At 40.9% G+C, this 24,362-nt stretch overlaps 1 protein-coding gene across 1 annotated transcript; it reads left to right on the top strand.

The window, feature by feature from the left end:
* Positions 1-1,512: 1,512 nt before the first annotated feature.
* Positions 1,513-23,647, top strand: LOC134437364 (erythroid membrane-associated protein-like). Its single transcript, XM_063186857.1, has 9 exons — positions 1,513-1,663; positions 2,102-2,275; positions 2,946-3,080; positions 13,392-13,469; positions 18,852-19,004; positions 19,475-19,648; positions 20,315-20,442; positions 22,306-23,011; positions 23,606-23,647. Exons 1-8 carry the CDS (start codon positions 1,513-1,515, stop codon positions 22,876-22,878), a joined length of 1,566 nt encoding a protein of 521 aa, XP_063042927.1. The 3' UTR covers positions 22,879-23,011; positions 23,606-23,647.
* The last annotated feature ends 715 nt before the right edge of the window (positions 23,648-24,362 follow it).

The raw sequence follows: 24,362 nt of genomic DNA, 5'->3' as shown, positions 1-24,362 counted from the left end.
AGTTCAGATGCAAAACCCCCTAACTCCATTTCTGAAGACCTGCACTTCTATATTTTTAGAGAACCCCGTTGTTGGTTTGGTTTACATTCATGTACTTGATAATACATATAAATAGTTATATTACATAAATAAAATAAAAATATATTATTTTGATAGCTTTGTGTGAAATAAAAATGAATTAAGATTATTTTCTGAAAAGGCACTTAGCGGGTTTTGCATCTGAACCCTTCACATGCAGGATGAAGGTAACATAAGGGTACACTGTGACCATCTCTCCAAGAAGGTTATTGTGAGTAGTGATGAAGCATTTTTTTGTGTGAGCTTTTTAATATAGTCTATATTATATACAATGTCATAAATACCGATAGGCATCGGTGTCAGGCCCTTAGGCGTCAAAAAATTGTGCTGTGGTGTTTCCCAGTTCTTTCGCTTTCATCCCGGTCACAGGGAGTACACAGAGTCATACCATTCTGCTATGTTCCTCATGAAAGTAGCTGACTATGCTTTTCCAATCTGCCTGGTCAGTTACTGTAAAGGGTTTCAACCCTCAACTACCCATGAAATCTACCTGGCTCTCAGACTTAAAGACTGCTGTATGCAGTGTTATGTCATATTACAATACTTTACATACATTTTCTGCTCAACAATAAAATTAAGTATGGCCATACAGAAGTTAACCTCTCTTGAACAAGAAGTATTGTGCATTGAAACACGCATGTATGCACGCATGCACAAACAATACATTACGTTGCACTTAGCTGACGCTTTCATTTATTCAAAGCGACTTACAGTTATTATTATTCAGAGTATTGGTTACAGTCCCTGGAGCAATGTGGGGTTAGGTGCCTTGCTCAAGGGCACTTCAGCCATGGATGGAGATGTAGGGAGAGGTCAGGGGGGATTCGAACCTGCAACCCCTAGATTGAAAGACCAACTCTCTGACCACTAGGCCACGGCTGCCCACACACACACACACACACACACACACACACACACACACACACACACACACACACACACACACACACACACACACACACACACACACACACACACACACACACACACACACACACACACACACACACACACACTACTACTATAGAGATGAAGTATAGGATACATGAGAACAACACCACACAACACACAGTATACCGTTATGAACACAAGTTTGATTTATTTATCTGTGAAAATAGTTTTGATTGCTGAACATACCCAGTAGGACTACATTAACATCCACAGAGTGCTAACTCAAATGAGGAGGAGGGAGAACAGGGTTTCTTGGAGTTTGTCTGCTGTTTCTTGGAGCTCAACTGGTTGCACTTCCCTGCCTCTCAAACAGGCATACTATAAATTGTGTCAAATACTTCACTTGACAGATTGGAATAGATCTCACGGGAGACCACTGTGATCCTTACAGCGGCTGGTAGAGACCAACCTTGTCAGACCCCACCTATCTCCTAAAAAGTCTGTCTTTGGCTCCCTGACCCGGTGTAGTAGCAGCAGGCCAGGATGGAGATGACCGAAGGCGTCTATCGAAAAGTCGACCCGGATGGAGACAGCAGCAGTCTCTCTGCTGTCAAGTCTGTGGAGGCAGACGAGGTCCTCAACAAGACTTCAACCTCCACAGAGAATGCTGCAGATCCCAACCGTCCACACTCTGGTAAATATGAAAATGAAAGTAAATGTTCTCAAATTTTAGCAAGAAACTATTGAAAGAAGAAAGTATTGTTCACTACGACATACCACTTTTTCATGAAATCAGTCCTAATTGAGTATTCTTAAAATGTATGTTGGCTATACAAAGTAAGATACTAATATTTATTAGTCTAACAAAGCGCAGTAAGTTTTACAGATCAACATTAGTCTATGATTGGTAATTCAAAATGGCATATATGTAGAAGATCCACCTTTTCATTTATGTAAATAAATCGTATTGAATACTTGATTGAATGTGTGAGTAGGCAACACAAATACTGGATATAAACTGCTAAAAATACATATGTAGTCTACCTTCAAAAATGAACCAAACTGTGAAAAAAGATCATGACTTGCTATATCAATTTATATTTATTTTAATTCTGCAAATACTCCTGTGCAGCTGGTAGAGAGCAGCAGGGCATGATGGAGATGACCGAGCGCGTCTATCAAAAAGTCGACCCAGATGGAGGCAGCAGCAGTCTCTCTGCTGTCAAGTCTGTGGAGGCAGACGAGGTCCTCAACAAGACTTCAAACTCCACAGAGAATGCTGCAGATCCCAACCGTCCACACTCTGGTAAATATGACATTTTAAATACTAGTAGAATTCATTAATGTCATCTACCCTCTATTCTGGATATATATTTTGGGAGAAACATTTAATAGAATTACGCAGTACATCATTATGGATAAAGAATTACATTCACAAAACAACTACAGAAAAAACGTATCTTTCTTTTTACAAGCTGTCGCATGACAACAATGATAAATTCAGCATTTTACTGTACAAAAGAGATATATTTTCTTGGCCTATATTTTGGTTTTATTGATTGTGCAAAAAACAGTAGGCCCTAATTTAAAACACAGCATTTTTATTATCATACAATGGACCTTCAATTGCAAAGGGAAAAAAATGATAATATTCAACGAGCTGATAGCATCTACTAGCTCTGGAGGGTTAAATATTGTAGTTGTTAGTCAATTAATATTTAAGGGAATAAGGACAACAAACCTGTGTAACAAAAACCTAGTAGTAAACACCCGTGCATCATCATGTGAAGTGAAGAAAGCTAAGGAAGCCTAAGTGATCCCTTTTTGGAGTGATTTGTTGCTTGTGATAATAGAAATAAATAATGAATAATCAGTTGACCTTATTTAAAGAGTTCACTGTATCTCCTCTGCAGGGTGGAAGAGTGCTGCTGTGTGTCTGGGTCTGCTGTGCACTCTCCTGCTGTGTGGCATTGCAGTCCTCAGTGTCCAGATGATAATGATGTCTAAACAGTTAGAGCAGAGCTACAGGGAGAAACTACAGATGCAGGCAGACTATGACAACATGACCTCAGATTACCAGCAGTTGCAGATGAGTTATAACGACCTGAACAGTGTGAAAGCTCAGTTACAGGACACAAACAACAATCTGACAAGAGAGAATTTACAATTGCAGACAAGATACGCTAGTTTGTCAAAGGAAAAAGACCACATCCAGCTCAATAACAATGCCATCGTTAAAGACAAAGACAGACTACAAGCTAGGTACAACAACCTGAGTTGGGAGAAATCACAGCTAGAGACCACTTATAAAACTCTGAACTCACAAAATTCAATGTTACAGGGCAGATACAACAACCTATTGACTGAGAAATACAATTTACAGACTGCATATAACAATCTGACTTTGGATAAATCAAAGCTACAGGAAAGGTATGACAACTTGCATGAAGCCAACTCTCAGCTACAAATCAGTTACAGCAACATCACTGCAGAAAAAGATGAATTACAGGAGAGGTATAACAATCTGACCAACGAGAACTCCAAGTTACAGGATGATTACAGTATCATGAATTCAACCAGAATGCAGTTGCAGGACAGATATGATCATCTGGAAAGGGAGAATTCTCAGCTGCAGTCCACATACAACAATTTGACTTCAGAGAAATCTGTACTGCAGACCCGATACAACAACACAAACTCAGAGAAATCTAAATTACTGACCCAGTACAACCACCTGGTTTCAGAGAAATCTAACCTACAGACCCAGTACAACAACCTGGTTTCAGAGAAATCGAACCTACAGACCCGATGCAACAACCTGGTTTCAGAGAAGTCTAACTTACAGGGACGATATGACAGTCTCAACAGAGAGAAAACTGAGCTGCAGAGTACTTACAACAATATAAGAGCAGAACAAACAAAACTACAGGACAGATTAACAAATGTAACACAACAATACAACAACCTCTCTTCAGAAAAGTCTCAGCTACAGACCCGATGCAACAATCTGGTTTCAGAGAAATCTAGTTTACAAACACAATATGACAATGTAAACAGAGAGAAATCTCAGCTCCAGGTTAGATATGACAGTATCACTGCAGAAAAAGAAGAATTACAGGGCAGATATAACAATCTGACCAACGAGAATTCCAAGTTACAGGATGATTACAGTATCATGAATTCAACCAGAATGCAGTTGCAGGACAGATATGATCATCTGGAAAGGGAGAATTCTCAGCTGCAGTCCACATACAACAATTTGACTTCAGAGAAATTTATATTGCAGACCCGATACAACAACATGTACTCAGAGAAATCTAAATTACTGACCCAGTGCAACAACCTGGTTTCAGAAAAATCAAACCTACAGACCCGATACAACCACCTGGTTTCAGAGAAATCTAACCTACAGACCCGATACAACAACTTGGTGTCAGAGAAATCTAAATTACAGACCCAATACAACCACCTGGTTTCAGAGAAATCTAACCTACAGACCCGATACAACAACACGAACTCAGAGAAATCAAACCTACAGACCCGATACAACAACTTGGTGTCAGAGAAATCTAACCTACAGACCCAATACAACAACTTGGTGTCAGAGAAATCTAAATTACAGACCCGATACAACCACCTGGTTTCAGAGAAATCTAACCTACAGACCCAATACAACAACACGAACTCAGAGAAATCAAACCTACAGACCCGATACAACAACTTGGTGTCAGAGAAATCTAACCTACAGACCCGATACAACAACTTGGTGTCAGAGAAATCTAACCTACAGACCCAATACAACAACTTGGTTTCAGAGAAGTCTAACTTACAGGGACGATATGACAGTCTCAACAGAGAGAAAACTGAGCTGCAGAGCACTTACAACAATATAAGAGCAGAACAAACAAAACTACAGGACAGATTAACAAATGTAACACAACGATACAACAACCTCTCTTCAGAAAAGTCTCAGCTACAGACCCGATGCAACAATCTGGTTTCAGAGAAATCTAGTTTACAAACACGATATGACAATGTAAACAGAGAGAAATCTCAGCTCCAAGATAGATATGCCAGTCTGACTAGAGACAAATCTCAGTTACAGGAGAGATGTGATGCCATCACTGCCGAGAGGGACACCCTACTACAGAGGACAGTTACTGCCAGTGAGTATACATTGATATGGGATCAGTGTGATGTAGAAGTGAAAATAATAGAACAGTAATTCATATTTTCTCTATGTTCTTTTATTTCAAACAGAAAAACAGATTGCAAAATATGCAGGTATGTGTTTTCATTGACACAAAAAGAGTCATTTTATTTAATTTTGTGATGTACGTACAGTATAGTTTTATATTTGTGTCTGATAAATTACAGATTGTTTTGATTTCAGTAGTCTAATGTCTAATGTTTTATTGATGCAAAGAGACTATTTTGATCTGACGTAGAAATATAGTGCAATATCAATAAACAGTTTGGCATCTACATCAGTGAAAATATGAGAGCTGCAATCTGAAGGATTTCAAAAGAAGACAAACAACAAAGTTAAACTTTAGAACAATTGCCATTCTACTATGCTAACTTTAATACTATTACTATGCTCTCTCTCTCTCTCTCTCTCTCTCTCTCTCTCTCTCTCTCTCTCTCTCTCTCTCTCTCTCTCTCTCTCTCTCTCTCTCTCTCTCTCTCTCTCTCTCTTAGTGGATGTGACTCTGGATCCTGATACAGCTAATAACTACCTCATCCTGTCTGCTGATGGGAAACACGTAAAACATGGTGATACTTCACAGAATCGCCCTGACAACCCCAAACGCTTTGATAATCATATCAATGTAATGGCCAAGCAGGGCTTCAACTCTGGTAGATTTTACTATGAGGTGCAGGTGAGTGGGAAGATAGGATGGTTCATAGGAGTAGCCAGAGAGTCTGTTGAGAGAAAAGGGGAAATAACTCTGAGCCCTAAACATGGGTTCCGGGCAATATGGCTGAGGGATAGTGAGTACAGGGCAATAGCTGGTCCCTCTGTCATCCTCTCCCTGAAAGAGAAGCCAGAGAGGGTGGGGGTGTTTGTGGATTATGGGGCAGGTTTGGTCTCCTTTTATGATGCAGACAGGTGGAGTCTAATCTACTCTTACAAAGGTGTCTCCTTCAGGGAGAAAATCTATCCCTACTTCAGTCCTGAGAGAAATGATAATGGCAAGAACTCTGCTCCACTGGTCATCAGTCCAGTCTCCTGTTTCAAGTAATGTGAATCAGTGAAGAACATGAAATGCTGAAGTTCAGTTGTGTTTAATGAGCCTGCCCTTCAAATGTTCCACAGAAATGAGAAGCATTTTTGCTTTGCTTTTTGTTCTTTGTGGCCAAAACCATGGGCAGCTCTGGACCATGTCAATTACAGTTACTATGTTAAAAGAATTTAATCTATTTACAGTACGTTTGTTAAAATCATTTTACGTTCTTGTTTTTAAAACCTATTGTGTCAATTCTAGTACGTCTTGTTAATTGTTTTTCATTTATTTTATGTTCTTTTCATTTAATTTAGCTACAGTTTATATTTTGTATTATGTACCATTGTACATTTCCATGTCATGATGTGTGCCAGTAGAAGTTGACTTGGTAATAGATGGCTTTGTAATAGATGATAACCAAGGATGTCATATTGATGATTACATACTAATTGCTAATCAATGACCTCTTGTCATCATTGAAATTCAGACATGTAATGTTGTGTTGTTTACAATGAATGAAAACAGACAGGTCCATCTGTCCAACCTCAAAAGAATGACATAGGCCGAAATTAATTTTATATTACTGCATATGTCTGTGATGAAATTGATTTTTATCTATTAAGCAATCTGTTTTCAAATGCAAACACAAATACAAATATATTATACTTTGTATAATGACAATAGAAGGCTTTTGTATTTGTATTTTCAGCACCATTCACCACTATTCTAGCCCAGGCCTGTTTCTAGGATTTTGGGGGCCCTAGTCAAAGGGGTTGTCGGGGCCCTAGGACATTTTTTAGACGGGGGCGTCTGACAGGGCAGCCACGGCGCCAGAATTTCTGTTTCGGATGGGCCAGACAATTTTTGGATGGCAGTCATTGTCACATAGCCTACCATTACAACACAATATCACAGAATCGATGTAAACCTAATGAAACAAACAGGAAGTTACCTCATACCTAGACAGATACACCAGCAATTTCTGTGAGGAAATGCAATATAGTATTTATGATAACTTATCCCTACAGTTCATGTTATGAAACTTTATGAAGTAGGCCAATTGAATGTGCTGTTGTTTACTGTAACCTGGCCTATCTCACATCAGGTTTTTGACCCTACCACCAAAATCATGATCTGTATTGCCAATCACAAATAAAGAATTAGGTCTTATCTTTCCAACCACTTTTAAAATCTAACCGAGGGTGCACGATTTTTGCATCAAAAAAACATCAACTATTGACTCATAAAACAGAAGGCATACAGTCCAGAAACAGGCACAGTGGGGGTTTGGGGGTAATGTGACATTGGTAGCCTCAGCAAGAATTCTGTAATCAAGCCAAGAGAGGTCTCCCCCAGACGAGAATGTTTTGATAAACATGCACTCAGCCTGACGAGCCTACAAAGTAGTTCAGATGGGCTGGCTCATCAGGCTATCACCATTCAGGTTCTAATCTGCTGTAATCAAGTTTGCCACAGGGGGGCAGTGGAGTGCTAAATTCTAATTGTCGATGGTGTCTCTATGTTGGAACCTGTACCATGCCTACTGGAAACTAATAATTCCACCTGCTTACAGGGTGGTCAGTAAAGAATCATTCATTCATATAGATTGAGTTTCAATGTGCAGAAGTAATATTTACTTAAAACATTGAGCCAATATAGTCATGAAACCATTTCCAAGAGGAATAGAAATTGTTGGGGGTTTGTTTTTTTCACTTCACTGTTTTCGAAACTATGCTTATTTTCTACATATAGCTTTTATTTTTCTTAATTTAATTTTAGCTGTTTTACTTTGGACATGATGTCGTGTACCTACATTTCCACGCCATGCCTTGTACCGGCCTCTGAGTTTACAATAAATGATATAGGGCCTGATTTGGCTGACAAATGACATCTTGTCTTCCAACAAGTTCCAACATTTGTTGTTTTGGGTTGTCTTAAACTACTAATTTAAAATGAATGAAAACAGACAGGTCATTGGGAAGACTAAATAGACATTAGGAGGACTAGCCAGAGAGTCCGTTAACAGAAAGGGGAATGTAACTCTACAACTGGGTACTGGACAATATGGCTGAGGGATAGTCAGTACAAGACACTAGCTGGTCCCTCTGTCATCCTCTCCCTGAAAGAGAAGCCAGAGTGGGTGGGGGTATTATAGTGGTATAGCACTATAACTTAGTAGTTAAAAGTTTTTTCTCAGTGACTACTCTCAGTGACAGTACACAATACATAATAACAACATTGCTATGACAGCGCCGAGAGATTAAGACATAGACATTGTAATTTTGGTGACAGTAAGGTTATAACATGGGTGCTGCGCTAAGGGGTTAAAATCTGTCTGTCTGTCTGTCCGTGGCTTTAACGCCCTGCCAGGCTGAGGGCAAGGTTTTCAAGGTCTTTATCTATATCTACAATCTCTTGCAGAAGGAACATGAACACCCCCTTCTAAAAACAATGGACAAAACCAAACAAAAAAAGGAAACAAAAAAGAAGAGTTAATGAAGAAATAAACAATAACAAAAAAACATCGTCAATATTCACTCTTTGCAATGGCATGGGATTTCAGCCATCCTGTAAACATTGCAGTTCCAACATTTTTATCTAACTTTTTTCTCTTCATATGGTACTTTATAATCTCTCAACAGGATGTTCGTGGGCTGTTTAGGGGGTTTCTGACTATCTGCACTGGAGTAGCCTCCACAACCTGAGTAGGCACCACAGTATCTTGCTCCAGAAACTGTACCCGCTGGGTGGGGAAGTACACTCCTGGGCAGGGCTCTAGTGGTCAAATTAGAGGTGGGTAAACTATGATTTTTTTGATCAGACAGACCGCGACGTGACGCAACGCAACGCAACGCGACGCGACACAGCACAATGCAACGCAAGGTGTCGCAAATCTGTATGGATGTCCTGGCCACAGAGCCGGTTCTGACCTCCATGGGGCCCTAGGCAAAAATATGCCAAGAGGCCCTCATAAAGCGCGCAACCCCCCACCCCCCCCCCCCCCCCACACCTACCCCTCCACCCCCACCGCAAAACGCGAACCACAGACACAAAATTTGACTCAAATCAAGCTTAATTAAAAAGTCTCCCTTTCTGCGCTCTTGAGACAAAAACATCAATAATGTCATAACAGATTGTGAACATGTAGACAACGGTGGCTGTACTGAACATGCGACTACCTCATCACCTGCAGGTGTACCTGGCTCATCTGTGTAGGCCTACTACCTGAACATTGTGCTGGCCCTCCACTGGCTGACTGACTGGAGTCTGAGCTGGTCAGAAACTTAAGCATAGCGCCTGTAAAATATAACTAAGGCTTCAATTAATTTAGCTCCATCAAATTGTTTGAATTTAAAATTACCATATTTTATAGCCTGCCCCCTAGTAGCTTGCCTTTAGTAATCTGGTCTAAAACGTTTTTAAAAAATAAATGAATAGGCCTATGATAAGAAACTCATATGTAAAATAAATTATTTAGCTATATAACATGTGTTATTATGAATGTTATCACACATTATTGTGAATAATGTTGTGTTCACTATTGGGATTCACCTTCGTCACAAGTTTCAGTCATTCGCCAAAGGTCTATCCAAGCAAGCCGCGCCCCCTTGCTATAGTTATCACCCCCACACACACACACACACACACACACACACACACAGTCACGCACGGCACTCCTTCTCCCTCTCCCTCACTCCCTCCTCCTCCATTGCTTAGACTGCACGGACGTCTTATCAAAAATCTTAAGCGCCTGTCATAACCAAAATCAATGTGTATGTTGATATTTGTTTCTAAACAATCGAGAGGCAGCCACGCATACAACAGCGCGCGCTCAAACTCACACACACAGAAAGGGCACCGCTTCTCTCACACTCCTTCCTTCGTTGCTTCGACTGCACTGACGTTTCATGGGCTAAACGAACGGCTCGTCAGATTATGATTCAACTAGTACACCTTTCGAAACAACAGTAAAACGTTGACAACACCACCCTTTCCTCTCACATTCTCTCTAGCCTAGGCTACCTGTGTTGATTCAGTTGAACTAATTGCAAAGGCTAAACGAACAGTGTTGCCAGATTTTCTACGACAAATAAGCGGCTGACGCACTTCCCACTTTGACGGCCATTTGACGCTCATAAACGCGACGCACCTCCCTTTTTTGACTGAATGCTTCTTGTCGGAGCACATGCAGGGGCGTGACAGAGTACACTGAACAGGAATATCTCTTTCTGTCTTTCTACACGTTTATATCGATTAAGCAAGCTAACCAGCGATAGTAACATCAAAGTCTGCCCTTACCTTATGTGTTTACTTCACACATTTCATAGCCATCACGTAGTTTTGAATGTCGTCAAAATGTACATAATCCTTTGAACATAAGCACAAAGACCTTGCACTTCATAGTTTCTTGTAGTGTATGAATCTTACATTAAAATGTATGATAACCAGTCATAAAACTACTTTTAAGCAGCAAAACATAGCCCTTGGTTTCATGGGAATTCCTCATGTACTCGACAATCATTGGATAACGCTCCGCGTTGGCCGCAAGTAATTAGCATAAAGTAGAAGCTCGCTCAACTTTTTTGACGCGCGTCAACTGTCAAAGTAGCCGCGCCGCGTATCCCAGAAGCCTTTGCGAGGGCGTCGCCGCTTTCCATTGAAAATGAATTGAAGGCGTCGGCGTCGGCGTCAACGCGCTCGCCGGCAAAGTGGGAACGGGCCGTTAAAACAAGCCCAAAAGAAGCGACTGAGGGGCGTCGTGAAAACAAGCCCAAAAGAAGCGACAGAAAGGGTGGGTTGTCAGTCGCGTGCCTGGTCAGGGAAGACCTTGCTCTTTACGGGGATCTGCGTGGCTGCTAAAATCCCCACAAGTGACCACAGAAAGTGGGAGTTAACAATATTGTAGCAGGGTCACTTGTAAGGATGAGTGAGAAAAAACGAGTTGCCATTGAGAAACACATTCAAATCACCACCAGAGCAGGAGAAAACAGCAAGCCCAACCTTGAAAAGAACAAGCCCAAAAAACCGCAACCCGCGACTTTAAAAAATTAAAAGCGACTGCTCAAAAAAAGAAGCCCAAAGTCGCGTATAATAAGCGGACTTGGCAACACTGTAAACGAAACGCTACTCAGCTTGTGGTTCTCAACAACTTCTACCTTTTAAAACAACTAAAACGTGAATGCCCATTTTTACAACATGTGACTGTATCGAAGACCTGGGCACTTTTTAACACGGCATTGTTGTGCAATACAAAGGCCCATTGACACTTCTGCTCCATACGAAATTAGCCACAGAAGAAGGATCACAATGAGTGGAAGCATACGTTGTCTACCTGAGGGAGTTACGTTGCCTACATTGATGGTTGCCTACCCTACCCTACCCCGAGTTACGTTGCCTACCTGACTGCTGTTCTCGTCGCTCATTGTCATGAATTTTCTTTTTCTTTTTGTCGTTTCCGCAGGGAAAATGTCGTTTCATGTTGGACGTTTCATGTTTTGTGTGACGGAATCAATAATAAACAATGAAATCAGTTTGCGATTTTTTATTTTTTTTTAAACTGTCAACGTCAGTGACATAACGGGTCGCTCGAGGCCTTACGCTGAGAGCGTAGTGCGCGTATTGGGCGCGCCGGCTCTGCCTGGCCATATTCCATGACGTTATCAGTTAAAGTCATATTAAATCAATGACAGTCAACAAATGTGTTTGTAGTTGATTAAATTTCAAATTTCAACAGTAAAGAAAAGTATGTGTAAGAACTATCTACAGTAGGTGTGTGTGTGTGTGTGTGTGTGTGTGTGTGTGTGTGTGTGTGTGTGTGTGTGCCAAGGCCTTTCACTTTTTTGCAGATTTTGCATCCAAGATATTCACCATTGACAATAAGCCAAGGGTTATCTTTTTTAAACTGTATGTGTTGTTTTTCTGTCCAGATACTGGGATGGCATCTGCTCTCTCTTTCTCCTCTCACTGTGTCTTCAGTCTCAGATTCTGCATCTCCCTCTACTTCAGACTCTCCACTCTCCATCTCTCCTGTCCCTGTTTCTTCTCTTACTCCTCTCGCACTACCTGTTTCTTCATCTCCTATTTCATCTTTCTCTGTTTCCTCATTCTCTGTTGGTCCTCTTTCATTTCCTCCTCTTTCCTCTTCTATCTCTATCTGATCTCCTGGTGTTTCTCCTCTCCCTGTGATCTCTGCCTCATTGCCTGTACCATCACTGCCTGAAAAAAGTAGAATTTAAGAGTTGTGGGGCTGAGAACACCAGTTAAGCAGCCTGCCAATTACACTGACCTTATAAGTTAAAGGATCACTCATGTAGGCTATAACTACCTATGTCAGCATAAATAGCCTATACAGCATGTTTTTTTGTTATATTGTTTTATATTTAGAAAATATAAGATTGCTATTTTTGTTTTACACGTGCCAATTCAATGGCTGTTTTAAAAAAATCATATATAAGCCATCATATAAATCGTATTTTTGCGGTATTTAGAATGACAATTGACCTTTTATTTGATTTGCTATTCTCATTTCACCTTGAAGCACGAGAACGTCTCGTGCTGTAAAATTATTGTTGTAAAATTACACTGGTGGCATTGCTAGCTTTCGTGATGTAGCATGACTACGCATTAGCTAATCTGAAAGCTCGTTCTGTCATTGCCATAATTCGTCAAGTCAAACTTATTTATAAAGCACATTTAACGACTCATGTAAATTGATCTCTGTCAGTCTTACTTTGTACTTGAGGCCTTTTGCTGGCATCTGCGGAAGTGGAAGCACTGGATGGTCTCTTCAAATATCTCCTAATATCCATGATGATCAACTTTGAACAGGTAGGCAGGCAGGCAACTACACAACGTGTATGTGTTTACATATTCCCTGGATCCTGATTGGTGTCGCCGCCGCAGCCGAAAGGCACTGATTGGAAGGTCACATACCCGAATACAGAGCAGATGAAAATGATTCCTACTAAAGCGTTGTATGTTCAACAATATTTTTTAAATGACACCAAATTTATTTTGGATTATTCCAACGGCAGATCACAAGGCGCAGGGAACTTTGACGTGCGTAATTGCCATTAAGAGCTGCGTAAACGCTATTTAGAGGTGGGTAAACGCTATTTAGAGGTGGGTAAACGCTATTTCCTAAATTCCAGAGGTGCGTAAACGGTGCTTACATGCGTTTACCCTCCACTACAGCCCTGCTCCTGGAGTGTGAGCCTGTGGCAGTGTCTTCTGGACGGGTGGTGTCATTGTTGTGTTGTGTTGCACTATGGGGTGAGTTGTGTAAGGTATAGTGGGTGCAAGCGGATGAGCGGTGTGTGTGTTGGCATTCTGCGCCATACGTGTGTGTGTGAGCTGAGGGTGGTGTGTGCTTTGTGACGTCGCGTGAGCCTGCGCGAGCTGTGGGTGTTGCTGTTGTTGCTGCTGGCTGGGCGGTGGTGCGTATGTTGTGGTGGTGCTACCATGGGGTGTGTGGTGTAAGGCGTGTGTGTGAGTGGAGGGCGTGTGTAAGGTGTGTGTGTGGGGGGAGGGTGTGTGTTAAGCGTTGCGAGTGCGTGGTCGAGGTGTGTGTGTGTGCTGCGGAGATGAGTGATGTCTTGTTCCAGTTGGCTGATGAGCATGTCCCTTCTGTGGAGCTCCTGGCGAAGAGACTTCAGCTCCTCACACTGGCGGTAGAACTCAAACAGCAGCTGCACACACACACACACACACACACACACACACACACACACACACACACACACACACACACACACACACACACACACACACACACACACACACACACACACACACACACACACACACACAACAAGAGGTTTCTTGAGGCCAGTAAAAGAGTCTTACATCTCCATTATCAATTGTTATAATGCCCTGGCTTTAACACCAAGCTATCTCTCTCTCGCTCTCTCTCTCTCTCTCTCTCTCTCTCTCTCTCTCTCTCTCTCTCTCTCTCACACACACAAACAGACACACACTCTCTCCTCTCTCTCTCTCTCTCTCTCTCTCTCTCTCTCTCTCTCTCTCTCTCTCTCTCTCTATCTCTCTCACACACACACACACACACACACACACACACACACACCAGGGGTGGAACTTAAGTTTTTTCCCCACCAGTCACGGTGGCAGGTAGATTTCAAAATCTACCAGTCACTCACTGTTTTTACCAGTCAAAGTGACTGGTGGGTTGAAAAATTGACCAGTCACCACTGAAATGTACCCGTCATTGGCAGGTGGACGGGTGCTTATTTCCATCTCTGACACACACACACAGACACACACACACACACACACACACACACACACACACACACACACACACACACACACACACACACACACACACACACACACACAGCACTATTTATATATGAGCAATACATGAATATGTGTGATGAATGGTTTTAATTATGAAGACAATTTAGATTATCTCTTGAGTTGTAAACTGTGTGTGTGTGTGTGTGTGTGTGTGTGTGTGTGTGTGTGTGCGTGCGTGTGTGCATGCATGTGTGCGTGCGTGTATGTGTGTGTGTGTGCGTGCGTCTGTGCAGTCCTGCATGTTAAGTGTTTTTATGTTTGTCTAATGTGTTGATATGTGTTCTTTGTGTAAACACTTAGACTCTCTGTGCCTATACCAAATTTCTCTCTAGAAGAGACAATAAAGGCTCATCCTATCCTATCCTACACATGTGTGCATACAGTTGCGCATGCGCTAGGGTGCATCAAAAAATGCTTTTTTCAGCCTATTGATCTGTCTGGGTGATAAAAGTGTTCCACTGCATGTACAAATAACACATGCAAAATATTTTTGCAATCCATGGTGGTTTACAGGTCCAACGGAATATGAGCTGATATGAAGGAACTGTGGATTAACTGAGTCAGTCTTTGCCAATTCAACGAAACCCTCCCACCTAATAACTTGGACTGTTTTTGTGATTTTGTTGAAATATTTTAACCTAAATATTTAAATGAAATAAAACCACTTTGACATATGTAAAATCACAGATTCCTAATTAACTATAATCATCAGTACCCCCCAAAATAATAGATATGAGTATTTCCGAGAAACTGGGAAATTCACACACTGACACACAGGCTAAGCAAAAGGAAAAAAATCTTCAGTTTTGGATAGAATGATGTTGTAATAAATAAAGGCCTCATGAAAATCAGAGTGTTTGACTCTGAGTTTGTTAGGCATGGTGAATAACTGTTGAGCTGATCTTCAGCCATGGAGGGACTTTGAATTCTTACTTGCAACTCTCACAAGTAATTTCTGAAAGGACTTTACTCTGGTGTCTACAGGACACAAAGCAGGTCTGGCACCACAGTCTTGATTCCACCAGACATCCTCAGCCGGCCAAATCTTGTGTCACTGGCTACAAGGTTGAAGATGACTCCTATGCAGCAAGCTGCTTTCACACGTGGCCTGATCTCAGAGTCAGGTGGTGATTTGTCAAAAGTTTCCACATCCTATGCCACAGCAGATCGATCACGCCGTAAAGTGCTGAAGACCATCATTGAGGAATGCCATGAGCAGTGGATACCACCTGCCTTGTGCACCCTGCACTGGGACAGCAAGTTGACGCAGACACTTGACAATGTGCGCCAGAAGGAAGAGCGCCTGACAGTTGTTGTTGGAGATAATACACAGCTGAAGTTGCTTGGTGTGCCTGCATATACAAAGGGGGCTGATGAAGCTTGTGGAACTATCATTGGCAACTAACATGCAAATTGCTCCAAATTGCACTGTCATCATGTGGCAATAGGTGCCAATTATCCCTCAGATGAGAGAACAGTGCAACCTCTGGTGAGCGTGACACCTCCAGTCTGAGGTCATTAAATATTTGACTGAGTAGCACCTCGCCAATGTGATGGCGGCACCCAGACCACAGCAGTGGTCGTCCCAGTGAAAGCTGTATGGCTATGCAGGCTGCGCTCAGATGGCCAGTATTTGAAGCCGTGGTATCAAATGCCATATTGACTACTTGATTGGTGCATTGCCATTCTTGGAGCAATTTGCATGATTTTTTTCCTTTTGCTTAGCCTGTGGGTCAGTGTGTGAATTTCCCAGTTTCTCGGAAATACCTATATCTATTATTTTGGGGGTACTGATGATTATAGTTAATTAGGAATCTGTTATTTTACATATGTCAAAGTGGTTTTATTTCATTTAAATATTTAGGTTAAAATATTTCAACAAAATCACAAAAACAGTCCAAGTTATTAGGTGGGAGGGTTTCGTTGAATTGGCAAAGACTGACGCAGTTAATCCACAAGTCCTTCATATCAGCTCATATTCCGTTGGACCTGTAAACCACCATGGATTGCAAAAATATTTTGCACGTGTTATTTGTACATGCAGTGGAACACTTTTATCACCCAGACAGATCAATAGGCTGAAAAAGCGTTTTTTTGATGCACCCTAGCATGCACGCACACAGAAACGTACACACACGCGCAGACAAACACACACACTGTCAATAGCACACACACAGGCGTATGCACATAAATATGCATATAAAAAGCCTTATTACAGCAAACACACCGTCTCTCTTTTGTTGAGTGCAGTGTTCACTTCTGTGCTGTGGAGTGCTGTCTTACAATGACAATGGGAGTTGAAGTTGGGCTTTCTTTCACTTTCATCCAGGTCAGAGAGAGTGCACTACAGAGTTATACCATTCCTCTACCATTCTACCATTTCTTCAGCTGACTAAGTGTTTCCAATCTGCCTGGTCTGGTACAGCCATTGACAGTAAATAGAATGGACGCCAAATCAACGCTATTTGCCATTCAACGCTTTGAAGCCAGATTTGGGAACATTCCAACTTACATTCCACCTTAGCAACGCCAAACGCAGGTGCTGATTGGACAACAACAAGACTTCTAACGGTCAATCAAACCATGTTCTGATGCTCATTGGTCAATTTAACTTTTAATATCTCTCTAAAACAAAACATCACCACAAAAAATCACCACCCTGGTAAGTTGGAGAGCAAGGGGACCTACTAGTTGAGCGAAAAATTATCCCCCTGGAGTGGCATTTAAGGGAGATACAGGGTTTTATGTCTCTCATAGGAATGAATGGGATTTGGCCATTTTTTGGTCTTTTTGGGTCCAACCTTGGCTCCAACTCGGCTTCAACAATGAAATAGAATTTTGGCCTCCATTCTATTTACTCTCAATGGGTACAGAAAAGGGTTTTTCAAGTACAACCACAAGATACCATTCTAGAGCATTGACCACTAAACCCTCAACTACCCATGAAATCTACCCAGCGCTCAGACTTACAGACTGCTGTAAGTAGTTTTATGCTATAGTACAATATTTCACATTTTCTGCGCAATATAAAAACGTATGACCACAAGATAACCTCTCTTGTACACAAAAGTAGTGTGCATTGGAACACACACGCACCCGCACGCACACACGTGCACACAGACACACACACTACTCCTACCACTAGCACCACAACTATGCTATAACAATATGAACACAACACCGCACAACACAGTATACCCCAATGAACACAAGTTTTGATTTACTCATCAGTAAATACAGTTGTGACTTCTGACCACACTTAGCACTGTCTTACATGGCCTACCTTCACCTCCACAGCATGCTAACTCAACAGAGGAGGAGGGAGAACGGGGTACTGCCGTTTACAGTAATAACTATTGTTTCTTGCAACTCAGCTGGTTGTAGCTTACCTCCCCTTCTCTTACAGACTATAAATGATGTCAAATGCTTCACTTGACAAGACCCGTATGAGAGTGCACTACAGAGTTTCACCATTCAGCTGTTTTCTTCATGAAAGTTGCCAACTAAGTGTTTCCAATCTGCCTGGTCTGGTACAGCAAAGGGTCTTTCAAGTACAACCACAAGATACCATTCTAGAGCACTGACCACTAAACCCTCAACTACCCATGAAATCTACCCAGCGCTCAGACTTACAGACTGCTGTAAGCAGATTTATGTCATATTACAATACTTTACATTGTTATACATTTTCTGTTCAACAAAAAATGTTCAAAAAAAGTATGGCCACAAGATAACCTCTCTTGAACAAAAAGTATTGTGCATTGACACACACGCGTACACACGCACGCACACATGCACATTGCACACGCACGCACGCACACACACAAAATCACACTACTACTACTACTACTACTAATACTACTACTACTACAGAGATAGGGTACACATGAACACAACACCACACAACAGACAGCATACCGTTATGAACACAAGTTTGATTTATTTATCTGTGAAAAAACTTTTGATTGCTGAACATACAGTACCCAGTAATGTCTTACAGTAGCATTGACTACCTTAACCTCCACAGCATGCTAACTCAACAGAAGAGGAGGGAGAACGGGGTACTGCCGTTTAATAACTCTGTTGTTTCTTATAAATCAGCTGGTTGCACTTCCCTGTCTCTTGCATACTATAAATTGTGTCAAATACTTCACTTGACAAGACTCGCTCACTGTGAGATTTGAAAAGATCTCACAGGAGACTACTGTGATCCTTAGAGCGGCTGGTAGAGACCAACCTTGTCAGACCCCACCTATCTCCTTGAAAATCTGTCTTTGGCTCTCCGCCCCGGTTTAGTACCTGATGTCTAGATTATCATAATGCTCCTCTAAACAGTAGGTAGAGAGCAACAGGGCAGGATGGAGATGACCGAAGGCGTCTATCGAAAAGTCGACCCAGATGGGGAGGTCAAGTCTGTGGAGACAGACGAGGTGTTCAACGAGACTTCAAACATCACAGAGAATGCCGGAGATCCCAACCATCAACACTCTGGTAAGTATTAAAAGTAAAGTAAATGTTCTTGAATTTTAGCAAGAAACAGCTAGTTTGTATTGTTCACTACGACATACCAGTTTTTCAACAAATCAGTCCTAGTTGTTTATTCTCAAAATGTATGCTTTATACTTTCATATGAAGTACCAAGTAAGAGACTAATATTTATTAGTCTGACAATGTGCAGTAAGTTTTACAGCCCAACATTTGTCTATTGGTAATTCAAAATGGCACATATGGAGAAGATCCACCTTTTCATTTATGGAAAGAAATCGTACTGAATACTTGATTGAATGTGTGAATGGGCAACATAAATACTGGATATAAACTACTAAAAATACATATGTAGTCTACCTTTAAAAACGAACCAAACAGTGAAAAGATATCATTTTATATTTATTTAAATTCTCCTGTGCAGTATATCATTCCATAGGCCTATTTATTTTAATTCTGCAAATACTCCTGTGCAGCTGGTAGAGAGCAGCAGGGTGGGATGGAGATGACCGAGCGCGTCTATCGAAAAGTCGACCCAGATGGAGGCAGCAGCAGCCTGTCTGCTGTCAAGTCTGTGGAGGCAGACGAGGTCCTCAACAAGACTTCAAACTCCACAGAGAATGCTGCAGATCCCAACCATCCACACTCTGGTAAATATGACATTTTAAATACAATGAGAGTAGAATTCAAAAATGGCATCTATCCTCTATTCTGGATTTATATTCTGGGAGAAAAATTTAATAGAATTACGCACGTCATCATTGTTTGTTTTTACAAGCTGTCGCATGACAAAAATGATACATTCAGTGTTATAGGCCTACTGTAGCCTACAGAAGAGGAACATTTTCTTAGTAGCCTTTATTTTGGCTTCATTGATTGTGCAGAAAACAGTAGGACCTAATTTAAAACACAGCATTTTTATTATCATTCAATGCCCCTTCCATTGTTGAGTTTTCAAAAAATGATAACTTTCAACGAGCTGATAGCATCTACTATGGTAGATCTGGAGGGTTAAATATTTGAATTGTTAGTCAGTTAATAATCAAGAGAATAAGGGCAACAAACATGTGTAACAAAAACCTAGTCACTAGTGCATCTGTGCATCATGTGAAGAACATATAAGGAAAGCTTAAAAAAGCCTAAGTGATCCCTTTTTGGATAATGTACTGTGATTTTGTTGCTCATGCCAATAGAAGCAAATAATGAACTATCAGTTGACCTTATTTAAAGAGTTCACTGTCTCTCTTCTGCAGGGTGGAGGAGTGGTGCTGTGTGTCTGGGTCTGCTGTGCACTCTCCTGCTGTGTGGCATTGCAGTCCTCAGTGTCCAGATGATAATGATGTTAGAGCACAGCTACAGGGAGAAACTACAGATGCAGGCAGACTATGACAACATGACCTCAGATTACCAGCAGTTGCAGATGAGTAACAACGACCTGAACAGTGTGAAAGCTCAGTTACAGGACACAAACAACAATCTGACAAGAGAGAATTTACAATTGCAGACAAGATACGCTAGTTTGTCAAAGGAAAAAGACCACATCCAGCTCAATAACAATGCCATCGTTAAAGACAAAGACAGACTACAAGCTAGGTACAACAACCTGAGTTGGGAGAAATCACAGCTAGAGACCAGTTATAAAACTCTGAACTCACAAAATTCAATGTTACAGGGCAGATACAACAACCTATTGACTGAGAAATACAATTTACAGACTACAAATAACAATCTGACTTTGGATAAATCAAAGCTACAGGAAAGGTATGACAACTTGCATGAAGCCAAGTCTCAGCTACAAATCAGTTACAGCAACATCACTGCAGAAAAAGAAGAATTACAGGAGAGATATAACAATCTGACCAACGAGAATTCCAAGTTACAGGATGATTACAGTATCATGAATTCAACCAGAATGCAGTTGCAGGACAGATATGATCATCTGGAAAGGGAGAATTCTCAGCTGCAGTCCACATACAACAATTTGACTTCAGAGAAATTTATATTGCAGACCCGATACAACAACTTGTACTCAGAGAAATCTAAATTACAGACCCAATACAACATCTTAGTTTCAGAGAAATCTAATCTACAGACCCGATACAACAACACAAACTCAGAGAAATCTAATCTACAGACGCAATACAACCACCTGGTTTCAGTTAAATCTAACCTACAGACCCAATACAATAACTTGGTTTCAGAGAAGTCTAACTTACAGGGACGATATGACAGTCTCAACAGAGAGAAAACTGAGCTGCAGAGCACTTACAACAATATAAGAGCAGAACAAACAAAATTACAGGACAGATTAACAAATGTAACACAACAATACAACAACCTCTCTTCAGAAAAGTCTCAACTACAGACCCGATGCAACAATCTGGTCTCAGAGAAATCTAGTTTACAAACACGATATGACAATGTAAACACAGGTAAATCTCAGCTTCAGGATAGATATGACAGTCTGACTAGAGACAAATCTCAGTTACAGGAGAGATGTGATGCCATCACTGCTGAGAGGGACACCCTACTACAGAGGACAGTTAGTGCAAGTGAGTATACAGATACATTGATATGGGATCAGTGCAATGTACACGTGAAAATAGTAGAACAGTAATTCATTTTCTCTGTTCTTCTATTTCAAACAGAAAAACCGATTGCAAAATATGCAGGTATGTCTTTTCATTGACACAAAAAGAGTCATTTTATTTAATTTTGTGATGTACGCATAGTTTTGTATTTGTGTCTGATGAATTAAAATCAGATTATTTTGATTTCAGTAGTCTAATATGTGTGTTTTATTGATGCAAATATATTATTTTGATCTGATGTAGAAATGTAGTGCAATATCAATAAACAGTTTGCATCTACATCAGTGAAAATATGATAGCTGCAATCTGAAGGAATTCAAGACAAACAACAAAGTTAAACTTCATTTGCCATTCTACTCAACGCAGTCTCACCCCAAGTAGTCAATTTCTGACTACCTTGGAGCAGACTGCAATTTTTGACGTCTTGGGTATTCCTTCCACGTCACATTTTGACTATGTGGCCTAACCCTAAACCTATTCCTAAACCTAACATCAATGACGTTATGCTGCCACAAGGGGGCGCCTTTGAGGACATAGCCAAAATGTGACGTGGAAGGAATACCCAAGACGTCAAAAATTGCAGTCTGGTCAAAAGTACTCAGATATTGACTACATGGGGTGAGACTGTGTAGTTCTACTATGCTAACTTCAATAATATTACTATGCTCTCTCTCTCTCTCTCTCTCTCTCTCTCTCTCTCTCTCTCTCTCTCTCTCTCTCTCTCTCTCTCTCTCTCTCTGTCAGTGGACGTGACTCTGGATCCTGATACAGCTGCTAACAGCCTCATCCTGTCTGCTGATGGAAAACAAGTGAAAACTGGTGATACATCACAGAATCGTCCTGACAACCCCAAACGCTTTGATCATGTTGTCAGTGTACTGGGCAAGCATGGCTTCAACTCTGGTAGATTTTACTATGAGGTGCAGGTCAGTGGAAAGACAGCATGGTCTTTAGGAGTAGCCAGAGAGTCCATTAACAGAAAAGGCAGTGTAAATCTTAGCCCTACAAATGGGTTCTGGACAATATGGCTGAGGGATAGTGAGTACAGGGCACTAGCTGGTCCCTCTGTCACCCTCTCCCTGAAAGAGAAGCCAGAGAGGGTGGGGGTGTTTGTGGATTATGGGGCAGGTTTGGTCTCCTTTTATGATGCAGACAGGTGGAGTCTAATCTACTCTTATGAAGGTGTCTCCTTCAGGGAGAAAATCTATCCCTACTTCTGCCCCAATAAGAATAATAATGGCAAGAACTCTGCTCCACTGGTCATCACTTCAGTCTCCTGTTTCAAGTAATTTGAATCAGTGAAGGAGATGGAATGCTTGAGCTCTGTTGTACTTAATGAGTCGGCCCTTCAAATGTTTCAGAGAAATAAGCCAAACCATGGGCAGCTCTGGACCATGTAAAATGCCAATTACAGTTACTATGGTAAAATAATTTAATCTATTTACAGTATGTTAAAATCATTTTACTTTCTTGTGTTGAAAACCTATTGTGTCAATACTATGCCTTGTTTATTATTTCTCATTTATTTATGTTCTTTTAATTTAATTTAGTTATATATTGGTATCATGTGTGACGGAGATGTTCCCGCACGGTTCGTCCCCCTTGGGGACGCGAACCTGCCACCTCGTCAACTACATCGATTCAGCAATAGGAGACACAGTGCAAGAGCGCTGAGCTAAAGGGCCGGTCCAATAGCCCAAGATGACTATAATAGATTCCGTAATAGATGATTAACATAAATGACCTCTTGTCATCATTGAAATTCAGACATGTAATGTTGTGTTGTCTACAATGAATGAAAACAGACAGGTCCATCTGTCCAACCTCAAAAGAATGACATAGGCTGTATTAATTTTATATTACTGTATAGTATATGTCTGTGATGAAATGGATTTTTAATCTAAAAAGCAATACATTTTCAAATGCAAACACAAATACAAAGCCTTTTATTGTCATTATACATTATACTTTAACTTATACTTCAAATACATTATGCTTTTGTATTTGTATTTTCAGCGCCACTCACCACTATTCTAGCCTGACAAGCCTACAAAGTAGTTCAGATGGGCTGGCTCATCAGGCTATCACAATTCAGCCTCTAATCTGCTGTAATCAAGTTTGCCACAGGGGGGCAGTGGAGTGCTAAATTCTAATGGTCTTAGTTTTTGTGTCTAACTTGGAACCTGTATTATGCCATACTGGAAACTAATTCCACCTTTGACAGGGTGGTCAGTAAAGAATCATTCGTCCAAGCATTGTAGATTGAGCTTCCATGTGCTGAAGTAATATTTACAGAGTACACTGAGCCAATACAGTCATATTACCATTTCCAGGAGGAATATAAAATTGTTGGTTTTTTTTTCACTTCACTGTTTTCGAAACTATGCTTATTTTCTTAATTTAATTTTAGCTGTTTTACTTTGGACATAATATTGTCCCATGTTAACCTACATTTCCATGCCATGCCTTGTACCAGCCTCTGAGTTTACAATAAATGATATAGGGCCTGATTTGGCTGACAAACGACGTCTTGTCTTCAATAAAGTTCAAACATTTGTTGTTTTGGGTTGCTTTAAACTACTAATGTATAATGAATGAAAACAGACAGGTCATTGGAGACTAATGGGAGTAGCCAGAGAGTCCGTTATCAGAAAGGGGAATATAACTACAGATGGGTACTGGACAATATGGCTGAGGGATAGTCAGTAGAAGGCACTAGCTGACCCTTCTCCCTGAAAGAGAAGCCAGAGAGGATGGGGGTGATATAGTGGCA

Source organism: Engraulis encrasicolus, chromosome 21 (genome assembly GCF_034702125.1).
Source record: "Engraulis encrasicolus isolate BLACKSEA-1 chromosome 21, IST_EnEncr_1.0, whole genome shotgun sequence".
Taxonomy (NCBI): domain Eukaryota; kingdom Metazoa; phylum Chordata; class Actinopteri; order Clupeiformes; family Engraulidae; genus Engraulis; species Engraulis encrasicolus.
Note: the sequence above shows the minus strand (reverse complement) of the source record. Positions and strands in the feature narration are given on the sequence as shown.